The 20,449-nt window shown below is 36.8% G+C and overlaps 1 protein-coding gene across 9 annotated transcripts in view; it reads right to left on the bottom strand.

Moving 5' to 3' along the window:
- AKAP13 (A-kinase anchoring protein 13) overlaps window positions 1-20,449 on the bottom strand; it is a 387,549-nt gene that overhangs the window by 232,771 nt on the left and 134,329 nt on the right. For all 9 annotated transcript variants that reach the window (XM_077124122.1, XM_077124126.1, XM_077124125.1 and 6 more), the window contains exon 3: window positions 7,768-7,915. In XM_077124122.1, coding sequence (XP_076980237.1) covers window positions 7,768-7,915 — 148 coding nt within the window. The remainder of the gene's footprint in view (window positions 1-7,767; window positions 7,916-20,449) is intronic.

The raw sequence follows: 20,449 nt of genomic DNA, 5'->3' as shown, positions 1-20,449 counted from the left end.
AACAACAAAAAAAAAGCCTACAGGCTCTTTTTAAATATGCTGTTCAGTTTGGCAATCTTTGGACACCGCTAACAGAAGCAGAGTCTTGGTTCACAAGCACTGAGACACATAGTGTTGTATCTGTAGGACCACTTATGGAGACATGGGCTGCAAGCACTGATTTTTTTTCCTTCCTTCTTTCTTTCTTTTTTTCCTTTTTGGTGCATGGGCCAAGAATTGAACACAAGTCTCCTGCATGGCAAGCGACAATTCTACCACTGAACTACTCATGCACCCTAGGCACGGATTTTTAATTAAACTAAAAAAGATTCCTTTTCATGCTAAATTTTTTTTTCATTTCTTTTGTTTATAACAGATCTACTTTACATAAAATCTTCCGTTTGGATCAGTGTATGTTTGCAATTTTCCTGTCAAGTAAAAACCCTATTCTAAAAGTAATAGACATGCTGAAAAAGTGCTGCATTTTATGAGAAATTCTGCACTACAGCCTTTCACAAAAATAGAATTCCACTTTTCATCCTGAAATCATTTGCTTGCTCTAAACTCACATTTTGAGTAGTAAAACACCCAATAAAATAGTATTTCACAATCACCCCAAGAATTATTTTCCAAAATATTCAGATTTCTTTACATTTTTTTGCCAGAAAAAAAAAATCTGCTTCATCTCCAGAGGGAAATCATTGGTTAGTTAAAATGGGATACAGGGTTGGATTTGTTTTACAAAAAAGAGAAAGGAATGGGAGTCTTTCATTTTCATTTATTACAAAGGAAACATCTTTTGTTATAAAAGGTTTATTTCCATGCTTTATGCATAATTTTATAAAAAGAAATACAAATCGTAACCTCATTTGAAAACAAGGGAAAAAGTGAAAAAATACAAAAGCAGGAAAAACTGGGACTGTAATCTCAGTATCTGAGATCAAAGGTTTTTTTAAAAATACAATTTAGAAATCTCTTTTTCTACCTCAATTAATAAAAGGTTACAGAATAACATCAAGAAGTAGCTGTCTACTGAAGGTCAATCAATCACCTGGTTTTAGAAAACACTAAAACGTTAAACACTGACAGTGAGACACACAGCAAACTCAAAAAACTCAGAGCCAGCAATCCGGATAAAACATAACATTAAAAGAAAGCAAGACACAAAGCTCTTTTTCTTTCCCTAGCCAGCCAAAATGACTAGGAATTGCAGAGCCAGTCCCATACATGAGCAGAAAAGGTACAAACACATCCTTACAGGCAGCAGCTGCTGCAAAAAGACCAAGCACACATTTACTGAGTAACTGGGATGAACAAAGCACTGTACAGACTTTTCATGAAGAGTCATTTTTTTTAATTGTGAAAAATAACATATATACAAAAAAGCAATAAATTTCAAAGCACATAGCAACAATTGGTTATATGACAAATTTCAGAGTTTGGTATGTGTTATAATTTCATATTTTTAGGTTTTTACTTCTAGCTGCTCCAAGACATTAAAGACTAAAAGGAATATCAATATAATGATTCAGCAGTCATACTCATTTGTTAAGTTCTATCTTCTCTATTATAACTCCACCTTATCTTTGATCTTTCTCCCAACCTTTAGGGGTATTTAGACTATGCCCATTCTAACTTTTCATGGTAGAAAGGGGTGTCAGCAATATGGGAAGGGGGGTGGAACAAGGTGATGTTCTTGGAGAGGCTGGTCCCTCTGGGTTTCTGGCCTAGGAACCCATCTGGAGGTTGTAGGTTTCAGGAAAGTAAGCATAGAACCCGGAACCTTCGTAGAATCTCAGATAGAACCCGAAGTGTTCTTTTGGTTGGCAAACCATCATAAACTGCAATATCTAGCTGAAGCTTGCATAAGAGTAGCCTCCAGAGTAGCCTCTTAACGTTATTTGAACTCTCAGCCACTGAGACCTGATTCGTTAAAATTCTTTTCCAAGAAGAATCCTGACCAATCTGAGACTACCCCCAGTTGCCAGGAAATGTGAGGTCAACTATAACTGACTGACACACACAAATCATCAAAAGCAGCTGTGGAGAAAGGAGAGGCCACTATGTGCGTTACCATGTAACAGAGGTAAAGGACCAAAGATCACAAGTTGCCAGCCCCAGAAAGCCAATCTTCAGGAAGAAAGTATTACCATGATGATGACTTGATTTGGATGTATCCCTAGCCTCAAAACTGTGAGCTAATAAATTCCCACTGCTTATGCCAAATAAATAAAGTACCTTTGGACAGGAAAAAAAGTCTCATTCCCCAGGCCAAGAATTTAATTCAAGGAGCAGAGACTCCTTTTGCATTGAGAGAGAGAGAGAAAGCAATGGATGCACTCTTTCTAGAAGGCGGCTTCTGAGGACCAGGATGAATTTCAACACGCACAAACATTTTTCCATAAAGTGCTAAGGTGATACCTACTCCTAGAAAAGGGTTTTTAACAAAACAGCAGTGTACAAAGCAGAAAATATCCTCTAGTAAGGGCAGGTAGAAAATATATAAGATAAATAAGGAAAACGTGTTGAGTGGTGACAAGTACAACAGGAAAACTAAAGCAGGGAAGGGGATAGGGAGTACTAAGAAAGAGACACTTGGTATATTTATAAGATACATAGGAAAAGCCTCCCTGAGAGGATGGTATTTGAGTAAAGATCTAAAGGAAGAGAAGGAACGAGCCTAAGAAATCCACGAAAACAGATTTAATGCAGTTCATTTCTAAGGTTAAAAAATTAACTACATGTGATGGCTTGAAATGATGTATGTACCCTAGAAAAACCATGTTTTAGTCCTAATCCCAGTTCGTAAAGGCAGCCGTTTCTTCTTATCCCTATTCAGTACTGTATGTTTGAAACTGTAATTAGATCATCTCCCTGGAGATGTGATTTACCAAGAGTGGTTGTTAAACTGGATTAGGTAGAGGCATGTCTCCACCCATTTGGTTGGGTCTTGATTAGTTTCTTAAATCCTATAAAAGAGGAAACATTTTGGGAGAATCAGAGATTCAGAGAGAGCAAAGCAGAACGACATAGCCACAAGAAGCAGAGTCCATCAGCCAGCAACCTTCGGAGATGAAGAAGGAAAACGCCTCCCGGGGAGCTTCATGAATCAGGAAGCCAGGAGAAGCAGCAAGCAGATGATGCCGTGTTCACCATGTGCCCTTCCAGATGAGAGAGGAACCCTGACTGTGTTTGCCATGTGCCCTTTCACTTAAGAGAGAAATCCTGAACTTCATCAGCCTTCTTGAATCAAGGTAACTTTCCCTCAATGTCTTAGACTGGACATTTCTATAGACTTGCTTTAACTGGGACATTTTGGTAAACTAGCAACCTATTAAATCCCCCTTTTTAAAAGCCATTCCATTTCTGGTATATCACATTCCGGCAGATAGCAAACTAGAATACTACATGATATAAACAAGTTATTCAAAACCCCTTAAATCCCCAAATATCCCTATCTTTACTCCACAACAAATTACTGAACTAATTCAAATAACAGCTCTAAAAATGACAGTTAAACAGAAAAAAATTCTCACACATGATGACCAGAGCAGTGGGGTCCACTCAGGGATCTCCTCTGCTTAAAGAATTAACCAAGCTTCTAATTTACCACTAGAAACCTCACTGGGACCCTTGCACGCATATACATCTCAGGCTAACACATTCTAATCCACCACGAGGAACCTCACTGGGACCCTTGCACACATATACACATCAGGTTCACACGTTCTAATTCATCACAAGGAACCTCACTGGGACCCTTGCACACATATACATATCAAGCTAACACATTCTAATTCACCATGAGGAACCTCACTGGGACCCTTGCACGCATATACATCACAGGTTCGCGTGTTCTAATTCATCACAAGGAACCTCACTGGCACCCTTGCATGCATATACATCTCAGGCTCACGCGTTCTAATTGTTGTCTCACTCTTCATTTGGCCTGCTGTACAAGACACTAATTCTCTGTCACCTTAGCAGCCTGACTGAATTCAACTGGGTAGCAAAAGAACATTCAGGCCAATGAGAGAAGGGGAAGGGTGGTTGGGCCCGGTAAGCATGACAGAAAATATAGGGAGTGGGAAAGACCATTCTTTAAGGGGGAGGAGAGCTTATTAGTAAAAACCAATAGAATGCAGTACACAAGTAAATGGGTCAGGAATGGTTTTTAAGGATTTGGACCAAATTAGAGGAAAACGGCAGAGTGACATTCATTCTGGTTCAATGGGATCCGCAGAGCAAGAGAAATGAGAGTCTGTAAGTTCAAATGGACACATAGATATGGGTGCAACTGGAAAACAGAGGATACTGAGATGTACAGAGAGTTTTCAGAACCAAAATCAAGGGAGGAAATGGGAACTAGAGTTCAGAAAGATAGGCTGCACACGGCATTCAAAGAAATGCTACTTAAGAGTTCCAGACTGTCATACAAGCATAGTGAATGCATACATCAAAGAGAGTGGGGCCTGCCCACCTACCCACCATAATTCAAGTACTCTGCCAGTGAGAACAGCAGGCATTTCTCACTCCCCAGGGCGGCTGAACTCTGTGCTGGAGTTGGTGACTGAGGATCACAGCTAGATTCTCTTATCTACTTATCTGCTCTGTGTGTGTGTGCATGCACACATGTGCACATGCACTCACTGACACACACATATACATCAAACTTAAGTCTTAAAATGCTTCTAAATTCAGGAAGGAGTAAGTTTATAAAAATTACTTCTATTATTTTCCTAGTTAAAGTCAGTTGGGGCAGGCAACGGTGGCTCAGCAGGCAGGAACTCTGCCTGCCATGCCAGAGACCCAGCTTTGATTCCCGGTGCCTGGCCATGTGAAAGAAGCAGCAGCAGCAGCAAAAAAAAAAGAGTCAGTCAGGCAGAAATCCTAGAATGAACTGAGACTCATCATGAAGGGACTGAGAAAACCTTGACCAAAAGGGGGAAGAGAGAAATGAGATAAAATAAAATGTCAATGGCTGAGAGATTTCAAACAGTTAAAAGGTTATTCTTCCACATTATACAGATATCCCCTTTTTAGTTTAAGGTGTATCAGGCTAGAGGGAAGTGCCTGAAAATGTAGAGCTGTGTTCTAGTAGCCATGTTTCTTGAAGATGATTGTATAATGATATAGCTTTCGCAATGTGACTGTGTGATTGTGAAAACCTTGTGTCTGATTCTCCTTTTATCTATGGTATGGACAGATCAGTAAAACATATGGATTAAAAATAAATAAATAAATAGGGGAACAAATGTAAAATTAAAAAAAGAATATATTGGGTAGATGGAAATATAAGTGGTCAATGAGAGGGAAGGGTAAGGGGCATGGTATATATGAGTTTTTCTTTTTATTTCTTTTTCTGGAATGATGCAATTGTTCTAAAAAATGATCATGGTGATGAAAATATAACTATGTGATGATCTTGTGAGCCACTGATTGCACACCATATATGGAATGTTTGTATGCTGAGAATGTATATATGCTTGTTCATTGTTTTATCAATAAAAATTAAAAAAAAAAAAAAGTCAGGAATGACTGATTCTTCTACCTCACTGAGGAGCTACTTATTACCATATCATAAATGTTTAGCCAAAGTGGTACTGGACGGCACCTGCTCGACTCGAGAGCAGACTTCAAGTTCCAGAAAAGTCTCTCTGACATGATACATATAACTAAAAAGACGACTGAGCTTTATGTTACAAAGAAAGGTACCTAATTCTCGGTAGAAATCAGTATCTATCCTACACTCCTTGTTATACTTTCTATCCCTAAAAATTCAGGAGTAGAGTAGGGTTAGGGAGGGGGGAGCAATATTCCGAGGAACTGTCAAGAATCTTTAAATCCTGTATTTTACAAAATCATTCTTGTTAAATAGGAGGATAAAAAGGAGCTTTTAATTGTCATACTGCTAATCCTTGAATGTAATACGATTTTCAAGATTTTATAGGTACCAGATATTAAGTTAATTTATAAAAAATGACACAACAGCAAAAAACTGGCAACCCAGTGCAATACCAGCAAGACCACATACTGAAAAGTGCTTCATAAGCTAATAATTGTTCTAACACCATTCATCCATCTATCTATCTATCTACACACACCAAAAAAGCAGAATCAGTTTTAAGTAAAACTGCTGGTGAGAATAATGTTTCACTAAGAATTAAATCCATCTCATGCTAATGAAACGATCGTGAAACTGACCTCATTTTTTTAAAAACATGACTTCTTTTGTATTCTAATGAAAACTGGTCAAAAAAAAACACAGTCAATTTAAAAATAAATAAATAAAAGCTCATTCTCAAACCCAAGTCAATATGTTAGGATGCTTGGAGAGGCCAGGAGATAGTCATAATTTTATCAGAAGTTCTGCTGGAAGTAATGATGACTAGATGACTTTGGAAATAAGTTTTACTAAGTAAACACTTTTCCTCTGTGTTAAGTACATAAGAGCAACAGCAATTAAGCACTCATTCTACCATGAGATATAACAAGTTGAAAAGCATGGTTTTTATAAAAGATTTTGTTAAGTATTTTCCACACAGATATTAAGAAATCTCTTACTAATCATTTTATCTTTTGCTTTTGCCACCAGGAAATTTATAAAAATATTTTCAGTCACACCATAGTAGCTAAGGGAGAACTTCTATCTTTCACAAATTTCACAAAGTCTCAACATTCCAATAAACTAATATTTTTGCTCCTCTTGATTTTTATCTTTCAATTTATGACATCATTTTATCTCATTTATGTTTAGTTAGGTTCAGATTTTTGTTGAACCGGCAAGGTATAAATAGCTACTTTTTTTTTTTTTTTACATGGGCAGGCACCGGGAATTGAACCCAGGTCCTCTGGCATGGCAGGTGAGCATTCTTGCCTGCTGAGCCACCGTGGCCCGCCCAATACCTACATATTTAAAAAAAGATTTGATGGGACCTAACTCCCAGGGGTGTGGACCTTCCTGGCAACATGGGACAGACTCAGCACCAAAGGACTGAGAAAACCTTCTTGACCAAAAGGGGGAAGAGTGAAATGAGACAAAGTGTCAATGGCTGAGAGATTCCAAAGAGAGGTTATCCAGGAGTTATTCTTACGCATTAAGTAGATATCACCTTGTTATTCGAGATGTAATGGAGAGGCTGGAGAAAACTGCCTGAAAATGTAAAGCTGTGTTCCAGCAGCCATGCTTCTTGAGGATGATTGAATAATAATATAGCTTTCACAATGTTACTGTGTGATTGTGAAAACCTTGTGTCTGATGCTTCTTTTATCTACCTTGTCAACAGATGAGCAGAATGTATAGAATAAAAATAAGTAATAGGGGGAATAAATGTCAAACTTAGTTTGAAATGCTAGTGATCAATGAAAGGGAGGGAGGGGTAAGGGGTATGGTATATATAATTTTTTTTTTCTGTTTTCAGTTTATTTCTTTTTCTGTTGCCTTTTTATCTCTTTGTGAATTGATGCAAATGTTGTAAGAAACGATCATGATGATGAATATGCAACTATGTGATGATATTGTGAATTACTGATATATATGTAGAATGGAATGATCATGTGTTAAGAATATTTGTGTTTCTTTCTTGTCATATATGTTTTTAATTTAAAAATTAATTAAAAATTAAAAAAAAGATTTGACAACAGTTATGTATCACCCTGATTCACCCTTCTTACCACTCTATACTAACGAATATGCAAAAAGCATTCAAAACCATATACACTTTTCTAACACAGGATAATCAAGTTTATTTTTAATAAGGTAAAAAAAGATTTCATTGAAATACTTACCAGGAGCAATGGTCTCCAAAGTATCAGAACTGACCTTCCGAGTGCTTGTACAGTGATGGAGGGTAGAACCAGAAAATACCAAGTAAAAAACAACATCATCTTCAAATTTGTACTCCTCAGTGAGCAACACTGTAACAACACAATCACCCTAGGAAAGAAAAAGGAAATAGAGCAAGTTTGCATTAGTAAGATTCCTAGAGGGAATCTATCTTCATGAACATCAAATACAGGGGAAAATCATTTGGAGAATTTCTAATATTCTCACAAGCAGTGGACACAACCAAATCAATAGGCCAAGCCCTGGATCTTGGGATTCGACTCTACGACTACTTAAAATTAAGATTAAAGGAGTTTCCCCCACAGAAACTCTTTTGTAGCTCAGATGTGGCCTCTCTCTCTCAGCCAATATGGGAAATGAATTCACTGCCCTCCCTCCCTATGTGGGACTCCAAGGGGTAAAAATCTCCCCGACAAAGTGGGACAGAAATCAAGGGATGAGCCGGGACCTGGCATCAAAGGCTTGAGAAAGCCTTCTTGACCAAAAAGGGGAAGAGAGAAATGAGACGAAATAAAATTTCAGTGCCTGAGAGATTTCAAACAGAGCTGAGAGGTTATGTGGGAGGTTATCCTTATGTATTAAACAGATATCCCTTCTTAGTTTATGGAGATTGGAGTGGCTGGAGGGAAATACCTGAAACTGTTAAGCTGGTTCTAAAAGCTTTGATTCTTGAAGACAATTGTATAAAGATATACCTTTTATAATGTGACCGTGGGATTGTGAAAACCTTGCGTCTGTTGCTCCTTACTACCCAGGGTAGGGATGGATGGGCAAAAATATACATGGATAAAAATTAAATAAATAATAGGGGGGGTCAAAGCGTAAAATAAATTGGGTAGATGGAATTACTAGCGGTCAATGAGAGGGAGGGGTAAGGGATATGGTATGTATGCGTTTTTTTCTTTTTATTTATTTTTCTGGAGTGCTGCAAATGTTTTAAAAAATGATCATGATGATGAATACATAACTATGTGATGATCTTGTGAGCCAGTGACCGTACACCATAAATAGAATGCTTGTGTGTTAAGATTTAGCAATAAAAATAAGTAAAAAATATATATGGGGGAAATCACATATATTCTCTAAACTGTGTCCTTATTCTAGTACATTTATGCAAATACAAAGGCTTACTGAGACCTTATTACGTATCAGGCAGTATTCTAGACATGGAGAATATACAGTGAAACTGAAAAGAAGGTTTCTGTCCTTTTGAAGCTTACATTTTAGTGGAAGTAATTAGACAAACAAGTAAACTAACAATATAAATTTGTATGATGAATGGGTAAAAAAGTCAGAAATCCAGGGAAATATAAAAAATATACAGCAGAGGATAAAGGGGATATATTAAATAGTCAAATTCCCTTATAGAGAATTTCCCTCAACCCCTTTGTCCCAAGCTGCAGCAATAATTCTCTAATTCAAGGTACCACCAATTCCACCCATTCTCCAGCAACTGTACAAAGGAGAACATCTCACAGATCTGCCTGGAATGTTATCATGGGAAAGGGCATGACGAGCTTTGGCTAGAGGCAAATTCAGGTTTAAATCCCACCTACAAAGACTTGATTAAAATCCTCTAAACCTCAGTTTCCTTGATTATATAGCTGGAGATAATACCTTTCCTCTTTACAGCTAATATATGAAAAGTCTTGGCACACATTCATTCAGCCATGAGTCTACAGCAATATTCTTAATTTATTAAGACAAAAGGCCACTTGTCTAACAATTTGTTTCCAGATCATTTGGCATCCCTATTTTTCTTTACATTATTCCCATCAAACCCTTGAAATGAGATAAAAATCTTCTGCCAATAACTGCCCATAACCCTGCAATTTAGAAGACATCTCTGTCCTTTGGTTGCGAATATTCTTCTAGCAGCTGTATGTGCAGATGTTTTTCTTGAGGCCAGTACAGTCTATGAAATACAGTCCTACTTATGCTTCTCCTAATCAAAAAGACTATATAATTCATGTTGTAACTATAAACCAATGAAATATTTTAAAACATTCTCTATTATTATGCAAATCACAATAATACACCGTGGAAAAACCATGTTAGAGACAGCCAAGTTATTTCAGCATTAAGTAGGGGAGAACATTCTCATAACTTACTTTTTTTTTTCTTTTCATTTAATGCAATTACAGTAAAGCCCACGAGAGAACCATGCCACCCTGTGGCCACGTTTACTAAGTCCAGCAGCCATATGGAGTATTATAGTAGAAACCATAAATTATAAAGTCAAACCTAGGATAATATCTATTGGCAGAAATGCTTCCATAGGCTGATTTGGGAAACACAGAGTTCAAAATATTTCCCAGATAACTGAGTATCTATCTCATATTTTATCCCCAGTGCCTTGTATAGTACCCGGTACATGGTAGGGGCTCAAATCTGATAAATGGCAGCATATGAAAGCACAAACGCAGCATGGTCAGAATGTACTACCAACCCAAATAAGCTGTGGCTTACTTTATTTGAAAGCTAGTTATTATTATGAATACTGAATTGGAAAACTCCAAAACACCACAATACTATCATATTATCACAGCCAGTCAAAAAAGAGTAATGAATGACTTCTGTCACTATTTAGTAATACGCTTGTATACGGTTCTTCTCTTGGAAATATTTTTGAAAAGCTTAGGCCAGTCTTTTTTTGCAAGATAAACCATAGCCAGTTAGAATGTCTGGGCACAAAAGAAGAGTCGATTTTTCAAGGTGGTAAAAATCCACTACAACTTAAAGAAAAATACTAATGAATGTTCAAAATGTTAATTCTTTAGCACACTATGAGTTGGTAAACTATGAACCATGAACCAAATCACAGCCTGTTTTCATATGGCTTGTGAGCTACAAAAGCTTTTTACTCTAAGTTAAAAGAATTATTTGTTTAATTGGAGAAGTTGAAATATCTAAAGAATAATATTTTATAACATGAAAATTATATGAAATTCTAATTTCAGCATCCATAAATAAAAGTTTGACTGGAATACAACCATGCTCACTTGCTTATGTACTGTCTGTGGCTGCATTCCCATTACAATGGGCCAACGCAAAAAGAAGAGGTTGCGACAGATCCCATCCAGTCCACAAGCCAAAAATATCTACCTTCTATGATGGTCTGAGGCTGTTACATACCTCCAGAAAAGCCATGTTCATTATCCTAATCCAAACTTACAGGGCAGACCTATTGTTTGGATAGGATCTTAATGATAAAGTTGTTTCCATGGAGATGTCTTCCCCCATTCAAGGCGGGTCTTAATCCACTTAGTGGAGTCCTTCAAGAGGGAACAATTTGAGAAAAAGCTCAGAGCTGACAAAGAGACATCTGGAGATGCAGAAGGAAAATGCCCTTGAGGAAGCTGTTTGAAACTAGAAGCCAGGTGAGAAAGCCAGCAAACATCATCATGTATCTTCCCATGTGACTGAGAAATCCCTAATGCCATCGGCCTTTTCTTCATAACCAAGGTATCTTACCCTGGATGCCTTAGTATGGACATTTTTATGGCCTTAGAACTGTAAACTTGTAATCTCATAAATCCCCTTTATAAAAGCCAACCTATTTCTGGTATATCGCATTTCAGCACCATTAACAAACTAAAACACCATCTAAACATTTAGAAAAAGTATGCCAACCCCTGCTTTAGTGATCTCTGTCACAACTATCAACTCTGCCCTTGTAGCAAAGAAGCAAAAACAGAAGAAAACAGATTATTTTTTAAAAACTGGTATGGCTGTATTCCAATCAAACTGTATTTACAAAAGCAAGAGACCCACCCACAGACCTTACTTTACTGTCCTCTGCTTCAGAACCAAGAAACTACACAAGAAAGGTAAAAAAAAAAAAAAAAAAAAAAAAAGACCTGAGTATTTTTTTTTTCATTTCAATGTTTAACTTCAGGCCAGTACTTAGAATTTAAACATGAAACACTGTTATGTAGGATTATGAAACGCAAAATAAAATGTCCGCAAAGGTAAAATTGGTAAAACAGGAAAGTATCTCAACTGTTACTCACTGTGTCTCAGAATTCATTCTAGTGTTTGGCTAGTTTCAAAAAAACAAGCCTGGGGAGTATTCCAGATTATACAAAGAATTTAAAGCTGAAACCTTTTGTTTTACAACTGTCAAAACAGTAAGTAGCATGTAGTATTCTTAACATAAAAGTTTTTAGTAATACTGGCTCAGACTTTCAGAGGGTACTCCACTGAGCCCTATGGCCATAGAAAATAAAACTTACTTCCTGAAACTATGAAAAAAAAAAGTTTTTAGTAATATTGAATGCCAATAAAAGCGTACAGTGAAAATAGTATCCCGCACCACTGGTGTCAGCCATTTATCTATGAATTTACACACATATGCACATATATACATTGATTATTTTGTGCCCTCCTACCCTCAATTTATAAAATAATCTTAATTATTTTTATGACTGTATATATAGATCTATCTCATTCTTTTTTGTGTGTCGTGCATTATTCCACTTAATAAACATATACAATTTATTTAACTATACCCTTATTGATGGACCTTCTTGTGGCTTGCAATTTTTTTTTACTAATTCAAAACAGTGTTGTAAGGAACATCATTGAACTTATATCTTTGTGTGTATGTGTGGCATTTCTATAGGATAGACACCTTTAAATAAAATTGCTGAGTTACAGACCAAGTTAAATTTTCTTTCCAAGGTATTTATAATCTGCTCTCTAAAAAGTTTAGGTTAAATTACTTAACCAACAAAATGTACACAGTGATCTTTTCTTCCCATTTTAGCCAACTCTGAATACTACTATCAATTTTTAATACTTGATATGCAAAAATAGTATATTATTTTGATTTGTATTTCACCAATTAGTAAGGTTGAGCATTTCTTATATTAACTATTTGGATTTCTTTTCCTGTAAATTGTTTACATTTACATTGTGGTTCTCTTATCAATTATTTTCCTTTTCAAATATTCAAGAAGAAATGGAAAAGACAGACTAAAAATTTTTGAATACATGTCCCAATGTCAAACTTCTTATATAAGTTACTTCATTTGTTCCTCATACTAACAAGTGAATCTAGCAGACCCATTTTTCATAAAAAGCAATGGAGACTTCAGAGAAGATGGCACAAAAGACTAGACTGGGATTAGCCCTGCTCCACAGAAAAGTTAGAGAAGGGACAGGAGGGAGACTGAGGTGGCAACTCAAGAGTGCAGCTGACCTGGGATACCCTTCTGTACCACACAGGGTAGCCCTAGTTACAGAGGTCAAGGAACTGAGAGACAGAAAGCTGGAGAATGGAACAGAGGAGTGGAGCACACAGGAGTGCACAGACAGGAGCCGGGGACTAAGAAGTATGCCAGGCCACGTTCTCAGGTGGGCTTCCCTCACCAGGGCAGCCCCATGACTCGCGACTCATCCCACACCCCATGTACCCAAACCCTGTCACCCATCCCACCAACCCCCAGTGCACGTACCTGCACAATACCCCCAACCCAAAGTGCAGCCCAACCCACCTCCTCCTGCACACCTCCCGAGCACTACCTCCCCCTCGCTATTCCCTGCAGGCTGTTGCCAGCACCTAAGGACTGCAGGAACAAACCTCAAGACCCAGGCTACCCTGCCCTCCTACCCATAGTGTCATGCAGCCTCACCCAACTCCCCTTAAGCTCTACGCATCAGTTTATGGCACTCCTAGGTCCACGCATGCACATGGGTCCCCAATCGGGTCATTCAGCCCTGGGAACCTCAGTTTACAACAATCCTAGAACCGCGCATGTCCTTCAACCACACTTCCCAACTCTGAGAAAGTGCTGACCTGCACAGCCAGGTAACATCTACCCCCAATCCATGAAGGCATAATGCCGACCTGCTGGCACACCTCTATGCATGCACACAAAGAGTCCCATGCCTTAGATCAGCACACACCAGGGTTACACCCCCCCAGACCAGTGCACCCGCACAGTTACATCCTCCCTGGCTGCTGGGTGCCCACCCCACGTTCACAAGCATCGACTTAACATTCCCAACCTGTGCCCATACCTGCCCTGAAACAAACCACTGTACTGAGTACTCCACCCCATGCCCTGCTTCCTGCTGTGCAACCATCCCTCAAACACAAGGTCTTAGATTACTGAAAGAAATCAATTCCCAAAGTAAATCAATCAAGATACTTACACACCACTAAGATAACAGAAGATCACTAAGTATATCACAAAGCAGACAGATATACCCCTGCCTAATGACCACATTAAAACACCAGAGGAGACACAGACACTGGAACTATTAATCAAAGATGTTCAAACAACTTTATTTAATAAACTAAATGGGATAGCAAATGACATAAAGGAGATCAAGAAGACAGTAGAGGAGCATAAAGAAGAATTTGAAAGAATAAATAGAAATATAGCAGATATCACATAGATTATAGACTCTTATTAACCAAACAAAAAACATACTAGAGGCACACAACACCAGATTTGAAGAGACAGAAGAAAGAAGAAGTGATCTAGAGTACAGGATAACTGACTTCGAAAACTCAAAACAGTAAATGGTAAAAAAAATTGAATTGGATCTCAGGAAAATGATAGTGAAAACAAAGTGCTCAAATATAAGAATCACTGGTGTCCCAGAAGGAGAAGAAAGGAATAAAGGAATAGGAAGAGTAGTTGAGGATATAATGGAGGAAAACTTCCCAACCCTCACAAAGGAGATAAATATACAAATCAAAGAAGACCAACGAACTCCAAAGAAAATGAATCCAAATAGGTCTTTCCCAAGACACATACATACTAATCAGTCTGTCAAAAGATGAGAAGAAGCAGAAAATCCTGAAAGCAGCAAGAGAAAAGCAATCTACTACATATAAGGGTAATTAAGTAAGACTGACTTCAGACTATTCAACCAGCACCCTGGAGGTGAGAACGCAGTGGTATGATATATTCAAGATCGTGAAAGAGGAAGACTTCCAGCTAAGAATTCTGTACCCAGCCAAACTGTCTTTCAAAATTGAGGGAGAGATTAAAGTTTTCACATGCAAAGAAGTCCTGAAAGAATTTGTTACAAGAGATCAGACCTACAAGAAATATTAAAAGGAGTTCTGACAGCTGAAAGAAAAAAAAAAAGACAGGAGACGGTGGTCTGGAACAGGACACAGAATTGAAGAGTACCACTAAGGGTAATTTGAAGAACACAAAGAGAAAAAGGGAAAAGAATATACAGATCTGAGATACTGAAAAGATAAGATGGTGGATTCAAGAAACACCTTTTCAGTAATGCCTGTGAATGTTAACAGACTAAATTTACCAATTAAAAGATACAGATTGACAGAATGGATTAAGAAACATAATCCAGCTACATATTGTTTAAAGAGACTCATCATAGACCTAAGGATACGAAAAAAAAAAAAGATTGAAAGTGAAAGGATGGAAAAAGATTTTCACACGAGCTGTAACCAAAAGAAAGCAAGAGTAGCTATACTAATATCAGACAAAATAAACTTTAAATGTAAAGACATCATAAGTGACAAAGAAAGATACTGTATACTAATCAAAGGGTCTTGCTTATGAAGACATAGCAATCATAAATGTTTATGCTCCCAGTCAAGGAGCTCCAAAGTATATGAGATAGACACTGGCAAAACTGAAGGGAGCAATAGATGTTTCAACAACAACAGCAGGAGACTTCAATATACCACTCTCCTCAATAGACACAACACCCAGACAGAAGCTCAACAAGGAAATAGAGAAGTTAAATAACTTGATAAATAAATTAAACCTAACAGACATATATAGGTCACTGCACCCAAAACACAAGGATTTACATTCTTCTCTAGTGCTCATGGAACATTTTTCAGGATAGATCATATGCTGGAGCACAAAACAGGTCTTCATAAATTTAAAAATGCTGAAATTATTCAAAGCACTTTCTCTGATCACAATGGGATGAAGGTCAATCTCAGTGACCACCAAAGAATAAGAACATTCACAAATACATGGAGATTAAATAACACAGTCTTTAACAATCAGTGGATCAAAGAAGAAATGGCTAGAGAAATCAGTAGCTATCTAGAGACGAATGAAAATAAGAATACAACTTATCAGAACTTATGGGATGTGGCAAAGGCTTGGCTAAGAGGGAAACTTATTGCCCTAAATGCCTATATTAAAAAACAAGAAAGAGCAAAAAAACAAGGAGTTAACAGCACACCTAGAGGAACTTGAAAAAGAACAGCAAACTAACATCAAAGCAAATAGAAGAAGAGAAATAACAAAGATTAAAACAGAGATCAATGAATAGGGGGAAAAAATAACAATAGAAAAATAGCAATAAAACCAACAGTTGGTTTTTTTGAGAAAATCAATAGAATTGATGGGCCACTAGCAAAACTGACAAAGAAAAAAGAGAAAGGACGCAAATAAACAAAATCAGAAATGAGAAGGGGTGTATTACCACAAACCCTGAAGAAATAAAAAAAAATCATAAGAGGATATTATGAACAACTATATGGCACAAACTAGACAACTTAGATGAAATAGGCAAATTTCCGGAGACACACAAAACAAGCTACACTGACTCAAGAAGAAACAGAAGATCTCAACAAACCAATTACAAGTAAGGAGATTCAATCAGTCATCAAAAATCTTCCTACAAAGAAAAGCCCAGGGCCAGATGGCTTCACAGGGGAATTTTAGCAATTATTCCAAAAAGAATCGACACCGATCCTAAACAAACGTTTCCAAAAAATTGATGAAAAAGGAACTCTACCTGACTCATTTTATGAAGCTAAAATCATTTTAATACCAAAACCAGGTAAAGATGCTATAAGGAAAACTAAAGGCCAATCTCCCTGATGAACAAAGATGCAAAAATTCTCAATAAAATATCAGCAAATCGAATCCAACAACACATTAAAAGAATTATACACCACGACCAACTGGGGTTTATACCAGGAATGCAAGGATGGTTCAACGCAAGAAAATCAATTAATGTAATACAGCACATTAATAAATTGAAATGGAAAAATCACATGATCATCTCAATTGATGCTAAAAACACATTCAACAAAATCCAGCATCCCTTTCTGATAAAAACATTCCAAAAGATAGGAATCAAAGGTAAATACCTCATGCTGGAGACCTGGGTTTGATTCCCAGTGCCTACCCATGGCAAAAAAAGAAAAAAAAAAAAAAAAGGTAACTACCTCAATATGAAAAAGGGAATATACGAACAACCAATAGCCAGCATCGTACTCAGGGGAAAGAGACTGAAAGCTTTTCCCCTGAGATGAGAAACAAGACAAGGATGCCCACTATTATTCAACATTGTACTGGAAGTTCTAGCTAGAGAAATCAGGGTGGTCAAAAAAATAAAAGGCATCCAAATTGGAAAGGAAGAAGTAAAACTCTCATTATCTGCAGATGATATGATACTATACTTGGAAGATACTGAGAAATCTAAATAGCAAAGTTACTTAAGCTAATAAACAAAGTCAGCAAGGTGTAAGGATATAAAATTAACGTACAAAAATCAGTAACATTTCTATACACAAGCAATGACCTAGCTGAGGAGTCAGTTCAGGAAAAAATTCCATTCAAAATAGCAACTAACAGAATCAAATACTTAGGAATAAGCTTAACTAGGGACATAAAGGACCTGTACACAGAAAACTGCATAACACTGCTAAAAGAAATCAAAAGAGATCTAAATAGGTGGAAAGACATTCTCTTCTCACGGATAAGAAGGCTAAATATAGTTAAGATATCAATTCTATCCAAATTGATCTACAGATTCAATACAGTACCAATCACAATTCTAAGAGCCTACTTTGAAGACTTGGAAGAGCTAGTTACCAAATTCATCTGGAAGGGAAAGAGATACCAAATAGCTAAAAAGCATACTAGAAAAGAAGAATAAAGTGGGAGGGTTAACACTCCCTGACTTTAAAACCTATTATAAAGCCACACTGGTCAAAACAGCCCAGTACTAGCACGAAGACAGAAGCATTGATGAATGGAATCTCATCAAGAGTGCAGAAACAGACCACCAAATCTACAGTCAACTGATGTTTGACAAAGTCGCCAAATCCTCTGAACTGGGACCAAAAAGTCTTTTCAATAATTGGGCATGGAAGAACTAGATTATCAATAGCCAAAGGAATGAAAGAGGAACCCATCTTGCACCCTACACAAAAATTAACTCAAAGCGGATCAATCACCTAAATAGAAGAACAAGCACCATAAAACTTCTAGAAGAAAACGTAGGGAAACATCTTCAAAACCAAGTAACAGGAGGCAGCTTCCTAAACATTACATCCAAAGCACAAGCAACAAAAGAAAAAAATAGATAGATGGGAATTCCTCAAAATCAAATGCTTCTGCACCTCAAAAGACTTTGTCAAAAAGGTGAAGAGGCAGCCAACTCAATGGGAGAAAATATTTGGAAATCACATTATCAGACAAAGGTTTGATTTCTTGTATATACAAAGAAATCATACAACTCAACGACAAAAGAACAAACAACCTAATTATAAAATGGGCTAAAGATAAGAACAGGCATTTTCCTGAAGAGCAAATACAGATGGCTCAAAAGCACATGAAGAAATGCTCATTTTCATTGGCTATAAGGGAAATGCAGATCAAAACTAGAATGAGATACTACCGCATACCTAACAGTGGCATTACTCACAATTGCCAAAAGATGGAAACAACCTAAGTGTCCATCAACAGATAATGGATAAACAAATGTGGTATAAACATACAATAGAATATTATTCAGCAATAAGAAGGAACAAAGTCCTGAAGCACGTAACAATATGGATGAAACTTGAGAACATTATGTTAAGTGATATGAGTCAGACACAAAAGGACAAATATTGTATGAGCTCACTGATATGAATTAATTATAATATAGAAATTTATAATACATGAAATATGGAACACAGATTATCGGATAGAGAATGAAGTTAAAGAATGAGAAGTAGTTGCTTAATATGTGCAGAATGTTTAATAAATTGAACTTAAATGTTTGGAAATGGACAGAAGTGATGGTAGCACATTATTGTGAGAATAATTAGCAGTGCTGAATGGTGTGAATATGGTAGAAAGGGGGAGTTTAGAGTGATATATGTCACCAGAAGGAAAGTTGATGATTAAAACATGGGAATATTTAACACAGTAAATCTTGAGATGGATGATGTCCATAATTAACTGTACAAATGTTAAAAAGTTCTTTCATGAACCAGAACAAATGTACACCACTATTACAAGGAGTTAATTATAGAGCGGTAAATGGAAAAAAATGTACTTATTACAAACTATGAATTATAGTTAACAGTAATATTTTAATACTCTTTTATCAACAGTAACAAATATGCTACAGGAATACTATGGGTCAATAATGGGGGGATAAGGGATATAGAAGGATTTTGTTTCTATTTTTTATTTTTATTTTTTTTGGAGTAACAAAAATGTTCTAAAATTCATCATGGGATTGTACATAGAACTGTGTGACAATACTGTGAGCCAGTGATTGTATACTTAGGATGGTCTGTGTGGAGTGTGACTATATCTCAATAAAACTGTACTAAAAAAGCGGAAGAGAGAACACAGAAGTCTCACTCACTTCAAAGTCATCTGAAATTCAGGAATTAAAGGACCTATTTTTCCCGAAGGAGTATTCTCTGTACTCTGAAATAGTCACTGAGATCAAACATTCCTACTCTGCATTTCAGCCACAGCTCCTGTTTAAATTGCAGTAATACCAGGCACTGAGTATTACTTGAGATGGCCTTGAAAGATAAAGCAAGTTGTGGTGGTGGAAAAATAAAACTGAAAAACCTATGTAAGAAAGAATTTTGTAGTGGGTGGTTGCCTTACTCACACCCTCCTTGAGAGAAGCCTTGGTAAATGACTATGCTGTTCAAGGGAAGGATCAGGTCCCAGGAATAAATGGATAAGGCAGGCTGACTGCCCAGTTAACAAGTCTGTCAAGTTTCAAATTACAACAGAGAAATGTATCAACAACGGCTATTTTTCAGAACATTTTCTATTACAAATTTAGTCTGACCTAACCCTACAAAGGAAATGCATCTACATCTCCAATGTTCCAATAATTTGAACTCAAGAAACAAAAAATGGTATCCTTACAAAGATGTTTTCCAGATTTCTTCGGTGACAAGAAATGTATCCTTGCACTTTACAGTTTTTTTACAGGGTCCTAATAAGTTTTTGCTGACAGATGGCACAAGAACTGATGAAAAACACCATCTATAACAGCCTCCAGTTTGTAAGTACAGGTGATCCCCAAATTATAAATAGATTGTATAGTCCAAACCACAACTGATTAATCACTTACTTCCCAATAAAAACAGGGTCTTAAATGGTAACTAAGGTCTCAGTTCTCCCCATTCTCCCCATTTTTATACCATAAAAATACTATGTTAATAGTGCTGTATTCATCTTTATACACTAATTAATAACCAAAAAAAAACACAAAAAAACTTTTTTCACTCATATTTCTATCATAGAAATTCTTTTATAAATCAAGGATTTCTTCTCTACATGAGACCCCAACTCCTGCTGGAAAGCTCTCAGTATTTCAACTGAGACTGACAACTGGGGACTTCTTTAACCTTGGGATAGT

This window comes from Tamandua tetradactyla, chromosome 12 (assembly GCF_023851605.1).
Source record: "Tamandua tetradactyla isolate mTamTet1 chromosome 12, mTamTet1.pri, whole genome shotgun sequence".
NCBI classification, from domain to species: domain Eukaryota; kingdom Metazoa; phylum Chordata; class Mammalia; order Pilosa; family Myrmecophagidae; genus Tamandua; species Tamandua tetradactyla.
This window is presented reverse-complemented; position numbering and strand designations above follow the sequence as displayed.